The 16257-nt window shown below is 41.2% G+C and overlaps 1 protein-coding gene across 5 annotated transcripts in view; it reads left to right on the top strand.

Annotated features, from left to right (window-relative positions):
• ARHGEF3 (Rho guanine nucleotide exchange factor 3) overlaps positions 1–16257 on the top strand; it is a 312784-nt gene that overhangs the window by 266160 nt on the left and 30367 nt on the right. For all 5 annotated transcript variants that reach the window (XM_073351503.2, XM_073351505.2, XM_073351504.2 and 2 more), the window contains 2 exons: positions 7324–7494; positions 16180–16242. In XM_073351503.2, coding sequence (XP_073207604.1) covers positions 7324–7494; positions 16180–16242 — 234 coding nt within the window. The remainder of the gene's footprint in view (positions 1–7323; positions 7495–16179; positions 16243–16257) is intronic.

The raw sequence follows: 16257 nt of genomic DNA on the forward strand, positions 1-16257 counted from the left end.
CCTCAGGAGGTCATCCAGTCCAATCCCTTGCTCAAAGCAGGACCAGTTCCCAACTAAATCATCCCAGCTGGGGCTTTGTCAAGCCTGACCTTAATAACCTCCAAGGAAGGAGATTCCACCACCTCCCTCGGTAACCCATTCCAGTGCTTCACCGCCCTCCTAGTGAAATAGTTTTTCCTAATATCCAACCTAAACCTCCCCCACCGCAACTTGAGACCATTATTCCTTGTTCTGTCATCTGCTACCACTGAGAACAGTCTAGATCCAGCCTCTTTGGAACCCCCTTTCAGGTGGTTGAAAGCAGCTATCAAATCCCCCTCATTCTTTTCTTCTGCAGACTAAATAATCCCAGTTCCCTCATCCTCTCCTCATAAGTCATGTGCTCCAGTCCCCTAATCATTTTTGTTGCCCTCTGCTGGACTCTTTCCAATTTTTCCACATCCTTCTTGTAGTGTGGGGCCCCAAACTGGACCCAGAGGAGAATGATCATGTCCCTCGATCTGCTCGCTATGCCCCTACTTATACATCCCAAAATGCCATTGGCCTTCTTGGCAACAAGGCCACACTGTTGACTCATATCCACCTTCTTGTCCACTGTAACCCCTAGGTCCTTTTCTGCAGAACTGCTGCCTAGCCATTCGGTCCCTAGTCTGTAGCGGTGCATGGGATTCTTCCATCCTAAGTGCAGGACTCTGCACTTGTTGAACCTAGTCAGATTTCTTTTGGCCCAATCCTCTAATTTGTCTGTGTTCCTCTGTATCCTATCCCTACCTTCCAGCATATCTACCACTCCTCCCAGTTCAGTGTCCTCTGAAAATTTGCTGAGGGTGCAATCCACACCATCCTCCAGATCATTAATGAAGATATTGAACAAAACCGGCCCCAGGACCGACCTTTGGGGCACTCCGCTTGATAGCGGCTGCCAACTAGACATGGAGCCATTGATCACAACCCATTGAGCCTGACAATCGAGCCAACTTTCTATCCACCTTATAGTGCACTCATCCAGCCCATGCTACTTTAACTTGCTGGCAAGAATACTGTGAGAGACCATATCAAAAGCTTTGCTAAAGTCAAGGAATAACACGTCCACTGCTTTCCCCTCATCCACAGAGCCAGTTAACTCATCAGAGAAGGAAATTAGGTTAGTCAGGCATGACTTGCTCTTGGTGAATCCATGCTGACTGTTCCTGATCACTTTCCTCTCCTCCAAGTGCTTCAAAATGGATTCCTTGAGGACCTGTTCCATGATTTTTCCAGGGATTGAGGTGAGGCTGACTGGCCTGTAGTTCCCTGGATCCTCCTCCTTCCCTTTTTTAAAGATAGGCACTACATTAGCCTTTCTAGTCTTCCAGGATCTCCCCCAATTGCCATGAGTTTTCAAAGATAATGGCCAATGGCTCTGTAATCTCATCCACCAACTCCTTTAGCACCCTCGGATGCAGTGCACCCGGCACCATGGACTTCTGCTCGTCCAGCTTTTCTAAATAGTCCTGAATCACTTCTTTCTTCACTTTTCTAGAGGGCTGGTCACCTCCTCCCCATACTGTGCTGCTCAGTGCAGTAGTCTGGGAGCTGACCTTGTTCCTGAAGACTAAGGCAAAAAAAGCATTGAGTACATTAGTTTTTTGCACATCTTTTATCACTAGGTTGCCTCCCCCATTCAGTAACGGGCCCACACTTTCCTTGACTTCCTTCTTGTTGCTAACATACCTGTAGAAACCCTTCTTGTTACTTTTAACATCCCTTGCTAGTTGCAACTCCAATTGTGATTTGGCCTTCCTGATTTCACTCCTGCATGCCTGAGCAATATTTTTATACTCCTCCCTGGTCATTTGTCCAAGCTTCCATTTCTTGTAAGCTTCTTTTTTGTGTTTTAAGATCAGCAAGGATTTCACTGTTAAGCCAAGCTGGTCACCTGCCATATTTATTATTCTTTCTGGACATTGGGATGGTTTGTTCCTGCAACCTCAATAAGGATTCTTTAAAATAGTGCCAGCTCTCCTGGACTCCTTTCCTCCTCATGTTATTCTCCTAGGGGATCCTGCCCATCAGTTCCCTGAGGGAGTCAGTCTGCTTTTCTGAAGTCCAGGATCCATATTCTGCTGCTCTCCTTTCTTCCTGTGCATCTTACTGTGCATACAAATCAGATATCAGGATCCTGAACTCGACCATCTCATGGTCACAGCCTCCCAGGTTCCCATCCACTTTTTGCTTCCCCTGCTAATTCAGGCATTGACTGTTTTGTACTTTACTGACGTCTTGCTGAGGGGAAATTCAGCTATTGAAATTCAGCTAACCATTGAATGTGCTTCCTTCAACCGAGAAACAAGAGTAACATTTACTGTTAAAACTGCTCTTACTCAAGGCAAAAGAAAGGTGATTATGCTATATAAAATAGTGCTTAAAACCACAAGAAAAAGATATAGTCTTTAAACAATTTGGAGTATTTCAGGCACTCTAGAGGTAGGATATGAAAAAGAAAATCCATAGAATCGTCATTGTCGTAGTGATATTAATAAGGGGTCTGTTGAAAATAAGCAATGTTGAGGACTCAAGATATCAATTTTTAGTTTGGACTCTTGTTGAAAAAATGAAACTTGTTTTGCATTTTGTCAAAACGTTTAATAAAAAAAAAAACAGGCAAATGGAACATTTTAACTTGCAAGTGTGACTTCAGGCAGATTCTTCGGTGGTTGCTATGAGGTTTAGGGTCAGCTATTCCACTGATCTGGAGATAGTGGTCACACATCATCTAGACTTCGTTGTTCCAAAAATAGTATATGGTAAATTTATATAAAATTTGAAAGATAACATTGCTTGATATGACAACAGGCTAACACAGGTTGGGTTTAACATGTCACATTTAAATGCTAAGAAGTAAGGCAGTGCTAAAGATTTGGAAAGAATGACCCATCACAAATACTTAAAGGATATGAACCTTAAGCTAAACTTTGTTGATGATTACATTGCTCCCCCTATCATCCCAACTATTAACACATTTCCTTCTTTTCAGGTGTACATCCATTTCACACACTTCTGTGTGTGACTTCATAGGGGCTTCCTATCTCTAAAGATATAACTGAAAAAAACATTGTGCGTGCCAACTGAAAGGCTTCTTTGTGTATGAAAATGCCTTTGGGTAGGAGGGGTATTAATTCTATCAAATGGAAGCCACAACCATTAATTTCATTTGAATTAAAGCTGTCAAATGATTAAAAAAATTAACCACGATTAATTGCACTGTTAAACAAGAGAATACTATTTAAATATTTTTGGATGTCTTTTACATTTTCAAATATACTGATTTCAATTACAACACAGAATACGAAGTGTACAGTGCTTTATTTTTGATTAAAGGTATTTGCACTGTAAAAAAACAAAATAAATAGTATTTTCAATTCACCTAATACAAGTACCGTAGTGCAATCTCTTTATCATGAAAGTTGAATTTACAAATGTAGAATTATGTAAAAAAACAAAAGCCTGCACTCAAAAACAAAACAATGTAAAATTTCAGATCCTCCAAGTCCACTCAGTCCCACTTCTTCTTCAACCAATCGCGAAGACAAACAAGTTTGTTTACATTTGCAGGAGATAATGCTGCCTGCTTCTTGTTTACAGTGTCAACAGAAAGTGAGAACAGGCATTTGCATGACACTTTGTAGTTGGCATTGCAAGATATTTACATGCCAGATGCGCTAAAGATTCATATGTCTCTTCATGCTTCAACCACCATTCCAGGGGACATGGATCCTGATGACGGGTTCTGCATGATAACAATCCAAAGCAGTGCTCACCGACATGTGTTCATTTTCATTATCTGAGTCAGTTGCCACCAGCAGAAGGTTGATTTTCTTTTATGGTGGTTCGGGTTCTGTAGTTTCCGCATTGGAGTGTTGCTCTTTTAAGAGTTGTGAAAGCATGCTCCACACCTCGTCCCTCTCATATTTTGGAAGGCACTTCAGATTCTTAAACCTTGAGTTTAGTGCTGTAGCTGTCTTTGCATTTTGTCAGATCTGTAGTGAAAGTGTTTTTAAAATGAACATGTGCTGGGTCATCATCTGAGACTGCTATAACTTGAAATACATGGCAGAATGCGGGTAAAACAGAGCAGGGGACATGCAATTCTCCTCCAAGGAGTTCAGTCACAAATTTTAATTAATACCTTATTTTTTTAACAAGCATAATCAGCATGGAAGCATGTCCTCTGGAATGGTGACCGAAGCATGAAGGGGCACACGAATATTTAGCGTAACTGGCATGTAAATACCTTGCAATGCCGGCTACAAAAGTGTCATGCAAATGCCTGTTCTCACTTTCTGGTGATGATGTAAATAAGAAGAGGGCAGCATTATCTCCTGCAAATGTAAACAAACTTGTTTGTCTTCGCGATTGGCTGAACAAGAGGAGGACTGAGTGGACTTGTGGGCTCTGAAATTTTACGTTTTTGTTTTTAAATGCAGCTATGTTACAAAAAAAAATCTACATTTGTAAGTTGCACTGTCACAACAAAGAGATTGCATTGCACTACTTGTATGAGGTGAATTGAAAAACACTATCATTTTTACAGTGCAAGTATTTGTAATAAAAGATAATATACACTTTCAATTACAACACAGAATAAAATATATACGAAAATGTAGAAGAACATCCAAAATATTTAATAAATTTCAATTAGTATTGTTTAACAGTGTGATTAAAACTGTGATAAATTGTGATTAATTTGAGTTAATAGTGTGAGTTTACTGCGATTAATCGACAGCCCTAATTTGAATGAATTTTTCAGTAACTTTCTTTTTGACACTCTTGTAACTAACGTATTTACAGCTTGCATGTTTTAAATTATCTTATTAATAACTCTACTTCATGTTTTAACCTCCTTACTGCCTGTGACCAGGATCTCTCATTGCTATGCAATGATGAATGTACAGTGGTTATTAGTGTTGTGAAATTCTAACTCCCAGACCAATGTATTCATTTAAAGTTTATTTTGTGTGGGTGTGGTTTTTTTAAGTATTGAATCCTGTTTATGGACATACCTAGAATAGTGCAGAAAACCATTGTGCAGACTCCTCCATAGTCTGTTCTGTGTAGGTCAGGGCAAATAACAGGCAAATAAGCTAGGTTTGAGGACATCTTTCCCTGGGCAATTAAAGTTAGTCTGTTGTACTGTGGCATTTTGTCAGGCTTTATTCCCTCTAGTTGCCTCAGTGTCTGTTAAATTATTGCACCTCAGAACTGCACCTTCCCTGAGCAGAAGGAAACTTGTGCTGTTGAATAGGATGGATTTTAACCAATAGATTCATCATGCTGAGGACTACAGGTTGGATTTAAAGAAGATATAAAACAGTGAAAGATTAATTTATCCACTTCATGTTGATACCCTGACCATGTATTCATATTGTAATACCTGAATTTTTCTTCCAAAATATGTAGTATGATTTCTTCTCTAAATCTTTAAAACGATAAACTAAATATAACTGAACAATTTATTTAGCAAATATTGTACTTTACTACCTTGTATAAGATAGTATCCAAGTTACACTAGTTGCCAGTTTTACCCCAACGTATCAAATCTGAACCTAGCCCTTTTGTATTCAATACCAGTTAACTACTTTAATCGCAAAAATGAACAAAATACTGTCATCTTAGTTGTGGGAATGGAAGTGAGGAGGAAAGACAGAGACTCCTGCAACATTTAGAAAAAATGTCATTTGCATAAAATGAAGTTATCGAATTATTCAACCTATAAAAATATTAGACATTAGGCCTGCTCTACAACTGCTGAATCGGAATTAGATGCAATATCTAAAATTATTGCATGGGTATGCAGATCTGGGCTGATGGATATTGCTCAATTACAACTCTTTAGGTATTTATTGAATAGAGATATAATTTTATTTCTTTAGGACCTTGATCTGTTTTACTTACAAGTTACATTGATATATTGTACCAATATGCCACTATTGCAGCAGTTCATTTTGACTGGAAATGATCTGGAGAAAGGTGGCAAAATCTGGAGATGATACAAAATTACTCAAGATAGTTAAGTCCAAAGAAGACTGCAAACAGTTACAGGGGATCTCACTAAAGAGGGTGACTGGGCAACAAAATGGCAGATGAAATTTAATGTTGATAAATGCAAAGTAACGTATATTGGAAAACATCCCAACTTTACATACAAAATGATAGGATCTAAATTAGCTGTTACAACTCGAGAGAGATCTTGGAGTCATTGTGGATAGTTCTCTGAAAACATCTGCTTAATGTGCAGCAGCAATCAAAAAAGCTAACAATGTTCGGAACCATTAGGAAAGGGATAGATAATAAGACAGTAAATATTATAATGCTACTATATAAATCCATGGTATTGGCCACACCTTGAATACTGTGTGCAGTTCTGGTCACCCCATCTCAAAAAAGATGTATTAGAATTGAAAAAAGTACGGAGACGGTTGGAAAAAACCCCAATATTAAGGGTATGGAACAGCTTCCTAAGAGAAGAGAGAAAATTATTCGGACTTTTCAGCTTGGAAAACAGACAACTAAGAGGGGAATATGACAGAGGTCTATAAAATCGTGACTGGTGTGGAGAAAGTGAATAGGGAGTGGTGTTTATTCTTTCACATAACACAAGAACTAGCAGTCATCCAGCGCAATTAATAAGCGACAGATTTAAAATAAACAAAAGGAAGTTTTCTTCACACAACCTGTGGAACGTATTGTCAGGGGATGTTATGAATGTCAAAACTATAACTGGGTTTAAAAAAGAATTAGGTTCATGGAGTTTAGGTCCATCAGTGGCTATTAACCAAGATGGTCAGGGATGCAACCCCATGCTCTGGGTGTCCCTAGCCTCTGATTGGGAGTGAGTGACAGGGGATGATGGTTGCCTGTTCTGTCCATTCCCGAAGCATCTGGCTCTGGTAAATGTCAGAAGACAGAATACTGGGCTAGATGGACAATTGGTCTGATCTAGTATTGCCGTTCTTATGTTCTTATTGACTGCAATGTGTAATGAATGCTCTGCATAGAATGTACACATTAGTCCTATACACGCTGAGGATAGAGAGCAGATATGAGGTTATATATATATATATAGGCTAGAAACATGCTTTCACATGCCATTTCTTATGTTCCTAGTACTATAATTAAAAGGTTGTAGTGCCAATATCCTTGAAAAATTGGAATTAATAGTTACATAGACCATTTGATTGCAAAAATATGTAACTTTTTCTTGTAAATGTATTTCTTGTTTTGGGGAATCTGAAATGAAACATGAGCCAACTGATCTCTCTAACATTTGTCTTTTCTTCTTAGCGTTCAATCAGTTTCCGTAGTGACAGTCGCCCTGATCTGTTTACCCCACGACCGTGGTCTCGAAATGCACCCCCTGCTAGCACAAAAAGGAGGGACAGCAAGCTGTGGAGTGAGACCTTTGATGTTTGTGTCAATCAGATGCTTACATCCAAAGAAATCAAGCGTCAAGAGGTACTATTATTTCTATCCTTCTAAACGTTTGACAGTTTTGTCTAAAGCAGTGGTTCTCAAACTTCTTACTAAGGCAATTCACCAACTGCATTTTGTCTCTTTGCAACCCTCTATTACGTATTTGCACCCTCTGCTCCAAAATCACAACCCTCATCCCATCCTGGCCCGGTGTGTAGGGGAGGCCCGGGGGTTGGAGAACGAGCCCAGTCCACACTTGCCTACAGTGGCGGCTCCTCTCCTGCAGGGCTGGACACAGCTCCCCACTTCGGGAGTTGTGAATTGGCACATGTGGTTGCAATGCCATTCAGGTTTGGTCTGGCTGCCGCTCCATCATGATGGAGTACTGTGCAGCACTGCGGCTCTGAATGCCCCAGCTCCAGCTCAGTAGGATCTGAGCCGCCACTAAAGTGTGGGGTGGCCTCACTCTCCAACATCCCTCCCTCTGGGGAGCTCCCCTGTATGTTTGTTTTTTGCCAGGAAAATATATCCCTGGATTTGACAACCCATCTAGAACCTTTCTGTGACTCACTGATGGGTTGGGATCCATCATTTGGGAAACACTGGTCTAAAGCATGGAATTCAAGGATGATGGTAAATTAGTAAACATTAGTTTAGCACTGAAATTACAGGGTAAAATCCTGGTTCTACTATGGAGAATTTTTCCATTGAACTCAATGGAACAGGATTCTACCTATGGTCTTTATAATGAAACCGTACTAGGTGTGTGTGTGTGTGTGATTTTTTTTTTTCTTTTTTAAGAACAAAGTTGCAATAATTTCTGTATAGTAACATTGATATTTGAAATTAAAATTGTTTGTGTAGGTGTGCATGTTTGGATGGTGGTGGTGGTGGTTTTATCTGTACTACCATACAGATAAATAATGCAATCAGAATAATGTACACGCTAGGTACTGTGTGCACACAGGAAAGCACAATCTACCAGGGAGCTTTCAGTAGGAGTTTACTATACAAATAATATACAGATTAAATCCGATGCTACCAGCACTCCTAGCTATTTTCGAGACACCACCAACTTTCTGAGGAAACTACAATGCCTTGGTGATCCTCCTGAAAACACCTTCCTGGCCACCATGGATGTAGAAGCTCTTTATACCAATATTCCACATGAGGATGGACTACAGGCTGTCAAGAACAGTATCCCTAATGAGGCCACGGCACACCTGGTGGCTGAGCTTTTTGACTTTTTGTCCTCACCCACAACCAATTCAGATTTGGGGACAACTTATACCTTCAAGTCAGTGGCACTGTTATGGGTACCCGCATGGCCCCACAGTATGCCAACATCTTTATGGCGGACCTAGAGCAACGCTTTCTCAGCTCTCATCCCCTAGCACCCCTCCTCTACTTGCACTACATTGATGACATCTTCATCATATGGACCCATGGGAAGGAGGCCCTTGAAGAATTCCACCTGGATTTCAACAATTTCCACCCCACCATCAACCTCAGCCTGTACCAGTCTACCCAAGATATCCACTTCCTGGACACTACAGTGCAAATAAGTGATGGTCACATAAACACCACCCTTTTCCGGAAACCTACTGACCGCTATACTTACCTACATGCCTCCAGCTTCCATCCAGGATATATCACACAATCCATTGTCCACAGCCAAGCCCTAAGATACAAACCAAATTTGCTCCAATCCCTCAGACAAACACCTACCAGATCTTTATCAAGCATTCTTGGAACTACAATACCCACCTGGAGAGGTGAGGAAACAGATGGAAAGAGTGAGACGGGTACCCAGAAATCACCTACTAAAGGACAGGCCCCACAAAGAAAATAACAGAACACCACTGGCCATCACGGACAGCCCCCAGCTAAAACCTCTCCAGCACATTATCAACTATCTACAACCTATCCTGGAAAACGATCCCTCGCTCTCTCAGACCTTGGGAGGCAGGCCAGTCCTCACTTACAGACAGCCCCCCAACCCGAAGCAAATACTCACCAGCAACTACACACCACACCACAGAAACACTAACCCAGAAACCAATCCGTGTAGCAAACCTCGTTGCCTACTCTGTCCCTATATCTACTCTAGCAACACCATCAGAGGACCCAACCACATCAGCCACACCATCAGAGGCTCATTCAGCTGCACATCTACTAACGTTATATATGCCCTCATGTGCCAGCAGTGCCCCTCTGCCATGTACATTGGCCAAACCGGACAGTCCCTACGTAAAAGAATAAATGGACGCAAATCGGACATCAGGAATGGTAACATACAAAAGCCAGTTGGAGAAGACTTCAGTTTTCCTGGACATTCTATAACCGATTCGAAAGTAGCTATACTTGAACAAAAAAACTTCAGAAACAGACTTCAAAGATTTCAGAGTAGCAGCCATGTTAGTCTGTATTCGCAAAAAGAAAAGGAGTACTTGTGGCACCTTAGAGACTAACCAATTTATTTGAGCATGAGCTTTCATGAGCTACAGCTCACTTCATCGGATGCATAAAGACTTCAAAGAGAAACAGCAGAACTAAAATTCATTTTCAAATTTAACATCATTAATTTGGGCTTGAATAGGGAGTGGGAGTGGCTGGCTCAGTACAGAAGCAGCTTTGCTTCTTCTGGAATTGACACCTCCTCATCTGTTGTTGGGAGTGGACTACATCCACCCTGAACGAATTGGCCCTGTCAACACTGGTTCTCCACTTATGAAGAGAAGGGAGTTACCTCACATGTCAGTATATTTATGTCTGCATCTGTAACTTTCATTCTGTGCATCTGAAGAAGTGAGGTTTTTAATCACAAAAGCTTATGCTCTTATAAACCTGTTAGTCTTTAAGGTGCCACCAGACTCCTTGTTGTTTTTGTGGATACAGACTAACACAGCTACCCCCCTGATACTTACAATGTTACTCAATTGACCGAGGATCTACATTGGTCTCTGCTGGGTGCAGACCTTGGCACAGAGCCCTCAATTGTAGAAAGTCTTCTGGTGATGTAGAAGAGACTCTTTTGTGTCATGCACCCACAGCCTCCACTAATGGCCTGCAGCCAGAGAGGAACAACCCCAAAGTGGGCATGGCAGTCTGGAGAGGGAAATGTTGCCAGGACACTCAGGGAAAATGCTGATTCAAGGATGTCACTCTACACAGCCTATGCTGGCTGTGCTCTTATGGCACCCTTCCCAGAAATGAAAGTTGGCCTCTCTAGTCAACAGTGTAGGTGTACATTTCTGCTCTCCTCTCAGGGTCAGGAAGGTAATTGTCATGTGTCAGATTGGTTAAACCAGAGCATCAGAGGTTTAGGAGAATATAAACTTCTTGCAGGTGGGGAGGTCCTAATAATAGGATTCTACTAGGTGCCCTCTGCAAATATTTACAAATGAGGCACTGTCTGAAGAGGCCATGAAGAAGTGAAGGGAATGCCACTTACATAAACTTTACAGTACTGATTTTCCCATTGTGGTTCAATGCAAACATGATTTTCAAACTCTGGAACCTCCAGAATTCATAGAATCATAGGGGTTAGAAGGGACCATAAGGCTCATCTATTCTCTCCTGCTGCCACGATGCAGGACTTGTGTGTCTAAACCATCAAAGACAGACGGCTATCCAACTGCTTTTTTAAAACCTCCAGTGAAGGAGCTTCCGTGATTTCCCTAGGCAGTTTGTTCCATTGTCCTACTACTCTTACAGTTAGGAAGTTTTGCCTGAGATTTAATCTAAATCTGCTATGCTGTAGTTTCAACCCATTGCCTTTTGTCCTGCCCTCTGTGGCAAGAGAGAACAATTTTTCTCTATCATTGTTATGGCAGCTTTTCAAGTATTTGAATACCTCCGTCATGCCCCCCCACCCAATCTCCTCTTTTCCAAACTAAATATACCCAGTTCCTTCAGCCTTTGCTCATTTGCATTCAGCCTTTGGTTATCTTTGTCACTTGCTTCTGGATCCTTTCCAGTTTCTCTCACCTTTCTATATAATGGTGTTCAAAATTGGACACCATACTGCAGCTGAGGCCTAACCAGTGCCAAGTAGAGCAGTACTGTCACCTCCTGTGACTTGCATGCTATGCCTCTGTTAATGCAAACCAAAATTGCATTTGCTTTTTTTGTGACAGCATCACATTGTTGACTCGTGTTGAGGTGGTGATCCGCCACAACTCCCAGATCCTTCTAAACAGTGCTGCTGCCAAGCCAGTTATTCTCCATTCTGTATTTGTGCATTTGGTTTTTCTTCCCTAAGTGTAGCACCTTACATTTCTTTGTTAAATTTCATTTTATTGTCTATAGCCTAGTTTTCCAATTTATCAAGATCCCTTTGAATTTTTGCTTTATCCTCCGAAGTGTTTGCAACTGCCCACCCACTCCCAACTCTGTTTCATCTGCAGATTTGATTGGTATGCTCTCTTTCTATATCCAGATCATTAATAAAGATGTTAAATAACACTGGGCCCAAAACAGATCCCTGTGGAACTCCTGTCAATCTGACATCATTCTATTAATAGTTACTCTTTCTTTGCAGTTGCTTAACCAATTATGTATCCACTTAATGGTAGTTCTACCGAGCCCACATTTCTCCAGCTTATTTATGAGACTGTCATGTGGGACTGTGTCAAAACCCTTTTTAAGTCCAGGAATATTGTGTCCACTGCATTCCTCCTGTGCACCAAACCTGTTACCTTGTCAAAGAAGGAAGTCAAGTTGGGAATGATTTGTTTTTAGTAAATCCATGCTGGTTGCTCACCCATTCATCCTCAAGGTATTTGCAAATTGAATGTTTTGTTCATTGCTCTAATAGCTTCCCAGGTATTGAGGTCAGGGGGACTGGTCTATAGTTCCCTAGCTCCTCCTCCCCACCCCCCTTTAAAGATGGGCACTATATTAGGACTTCTCCTGTCATCCAGGAGCTTGCACATACTATTCCCAATGATTCTGAAATTTCTGCTAATTCCTTCAGCACCCTGGGGTGAATAGCATCAGGGCCCGCTGACTTGAATTTCTTCAGATTAGTTAGAAACATGTCTAACATTCTTTACCTTTCCTGATCTGCAACCCTTCCCTTTTATTGTCTATGATAACTTTGCTAGTGGTCTGGTCACATGTTTTTTGTGTGAAGACTGAAGCAAAGTAGGCATTGAACAGATCTGTCTTCTCATCGTCCATCACCAACTAACCACCTTCATTGAGCAGTGGACCCACACCATCCCTGGTGTTCAGTGTGGTTTTTTTTTTATGGGACATATTTGTAGAACCCCCCCCCCCCTTCTTGATGTCCGTTTGTTGCCAGTTGTAACTCGTTCCTTGCTGTGGCTTTCCTGATTTTGTCCCGACACTCTTGAGCTATTCCCATATATACTGCCTTGGCGATGCCCCTCCGTCCATTTCCTGTATATCCCTTTTGGTTTTTAAAGTGCTAAAAAGCTCCTTGTGCAGCCACATTAGTCTCCATTAGAATAGCTTTAAGTTGAGCCTCTAGTACAGAGGTGGGCAAACTGTGTGGCCCATGGGCCTGTCCTGCCCAGCCCCTGAGCTCCTGGCTGGGGTGGCTAGCCCTCGGCCTCTCCCCTCCTGCCACGCTGCTGCGCAGGCAGCGCTCTTGGGAATGGGGCTGCGTGCTCCTGCAGAGCAGCAGTGTGTGTAGCTCTGGCCAGGCGGCGCAGCTCCCAGACATGCTGCTCTGAGCAGCATGGTAAGGGGGCTGGGGTTGGATAAGGGGCAGTCAGGGGACAGGGGGCAGTTGGATAGGGCGGAGGTTCTGGGGCGGGCCAGGGGATGGGGAACGGGAAGGGTTAGATAGGGGATGGGGTCTCAGAGAGCTGTTAGGGGCGGGGGTCCCGGGACGGGACGGTCAGGGGACAAGGGGGGTGGTGGTGGATGGGTCGGAGGTTCTGAGGGGGGCAGGCGGGGCGGATGGGGGTGGGAGCTAGGCTGTTTGGGGAGGTACAGCCTTCCCTATCCGGCCCTCCATACAGTTTCACACCCCGATGTGGCCCTCGGGCCAAAAAGTTTGCCCACCCCTGCTCTAGTATTACATCTTTTAGGAACTGCCACCCCCCTTTGACACCTTTTTCTTTTTAATTAGTCTCTCCATGGGACCTTGCCTACTCTTGCTCTCAGGTGGTTTAAATCTACCTTTTTCAAGTCCAGTGTCCTTGTGTTGCTGTTCTCATATCCTCCTTTCTTTAGGATCTTGAATTTTATCAGATCATGATCACTTTCTCCCAAGTTCCCAACCACCTTCATGTTTGCAACTAATGTATCCCTTTTTGTCAAAACCAGATCCAAAATGGATGATCACCTAGTTGTTTCCTCCACTTTCTGAATCAGAAGGTTGTTCCCTACACATGCTAAGAACTTGCAGGACATGTTATGTTTTGCTGTGCAAGATGCATTCTGAGTAACTCCTATTGAAGTCAATGGCTAAATTCGTATTGACTCAAGGGTAGCAGAAGCAGGCTCTAATTTAGCATGACTGCTGTATTTCTAAGTTAATTAGCTTTCTATTGAAGGAAATATTTAGTCCATGTGAGGTATTCAAATGAAAGGTGGAAAAAGGAAAATGTTTTAAAACCAAATTTAAACTCTGATTACAGATCACTTTACCTAGAAATAACTCTAGCGCTCCATTTCCAAGGTGTGTATATATATTATCATTTGTGTTAGGCCAATTGCCCCTAAACTCCAGCAAATGTAGCTATCAAGGATTTTTCAATTCTACAAACACTTTCAGCTGTAACATTCAAGTTTATAATATAAACTTTCCCAGAACACTTGAGTCATAAAACAAACAGTAACCTCAGACAGTCTCTCTTGCAGGTTTTAACAAAGTGCAAGAATTCATAGGAAATACCTTTTAAAAATTGAGAACTTTGAAGGACACGTTGAAAAATAGAGTAATGAACTTGTTTGCATAGGATAAACATTCTGTCTCAATCCTGCTCTCAGCCCAAATAACTATGTGGGGAATTTCAAAGGGGTGTTCTGTTCTGTTCTATAAAGGTTCTTACATTGTACTCATCATCATGGTATCTGAGTTCCTTGCAGTAGCGTATTAAGCAATGTGACTAACATTTGTCATGACTTTGTTTTCTCACCCTCTCTCTGGAGGGAAAAGTACATGCAGTGAAGTATTTTGTTTTGGATTTTTTTAAATAACACGTTGCTCTGTATTCGTTAGGAAAGGTCAAAGAAATGTACCTTGCACTTCAAGCAGAAGATGGTGTGGTTTATGATGATGGTCATTAGTTTCTGTGGGAGTTCATCCCACAGTTTTGGGCTGGTGCCTGAAAAAGCTTTGTCTCCTACACAGATGAGCTTTGCCGTTTTATTGTAAAAAGTTCTCTTGTGCCAGAGGAGCAAAGTTTTCACCACAGTCTTCATCCTACAACTTAACTTTCTCTTTTACATTTCCTGGGCCCAGGCCGTTAAACTTCATCTAGTATTCTGTGAGACGCAAGCATTGAGAGCAGAGGACAGGTTTGATGTGTTGTGGTAGTCATTGCTGCTGAGGAAACATGCCGCAGCATTATGTACCAGTTGGAGTTTCCTAAGTACTGAAAGCTTTATGCCTAGGAATACCGTATTGCTATGGTGCACCTGGAAGGTTACAAAGGTGTAAGTAACATAAATTAGGTTATTTTTTTTACCAGGAAGGGGGACAGTCCCCTGGCCCAACCAGAAATGGAAGAAAGTACATTTGTATAGGGAAGGAATGCTTTCTTTCAAGCAAGAAATGGAGCTGCTCTGCAGAAGCTGCTGCAGCTTCATGGTTGCAGTGATCCTTCTGAGACAAATGCCAGTTAACCAACTTGGGGCAGATCATCAAATGGTTAAAATTGTTGAGCTGTGACCATTTCTATCTGCAAAGGATCTGCCATCATGGTCTATAAAATACAAAACTTCTAAAAGATTTTTTAAATCCTGATTTTTGTGTGTTAATAGTTGACAAACTTGTTTAGTGAACAGAATTGTTTACATTAATATTTTTGCACTAATGCTCTATCCCCAGAATACCTGAATCATATAACTTAATTTTTACTATGCTTGGTTAGAATTGGATCATATAATTTAAGTTAATTGGATACTGTCATTGGTAAGATACTGCACTGGAAGTGTGCATAACATTAAATTGCTATTTATTTCTAATAATAAAATGCAAAACTCACTTCATAAGAAGTGGCTAGTATGAGAAGAAAGTCCCACAGAGCTATGTTTCCTTCAAGGAAAAAATACTGTGCCAAATTAAAAGTACTTTTTAATACCACCTATACATTTAAAGGGACCCCAACATTTGTTCCATTAGACAGTCTGAAACCTTTTGCCAACTATGCTTTGTAAAAAACCCAAACACAAAACTGTCTCCTAATTAGCTGTATAATCAGCAATTATTTTACCAACAATAGTTGATATAGTTTAGTTACATCAAATATCATAACAAATAAGATGGCCTCCTGGATTGGAAACATGTCAAACCAAAAACTGTACTTGTGTAACTTTTTCAGACAAGAAATGTTTCATGAGAAGTCTTGCAAGAACTTGTCTTTAAAAGTAATGCTTAGCAAATGGTTGATTTTTACAGATTTATTTCTTCAACTAGATTTAGGAAGAAAATGTATCTCTGCACTAATACAGCTGTTCAGAATATAACAGCAACTTTTAAAGTTGAGTACAATTTAAATAAGAAATTTATTATGTCCTTTTTTACAGGCTATCTTTGAACTTTCCCAGGGAGAAGAAGACTTGATAGAAGACTTAAAGTTAGCAAAAAAGGTATTTATATAAATA

The sequence above is a fragment of the Lepidochelys kempii genome, chromosome 7 (genome assembly GCF_965140285.1).
Source record: "Lepidochelys kempii isolate rLepKem1 chromosome 7, rLepKem1.hap1, whole genome shotgun sequence".
NCBI classification, from domain to species: Eukaryota; Metazoa; Chordata; order Testudines; family Cheloniidae; genus Lepidochelys; species Lepidochelys kempii.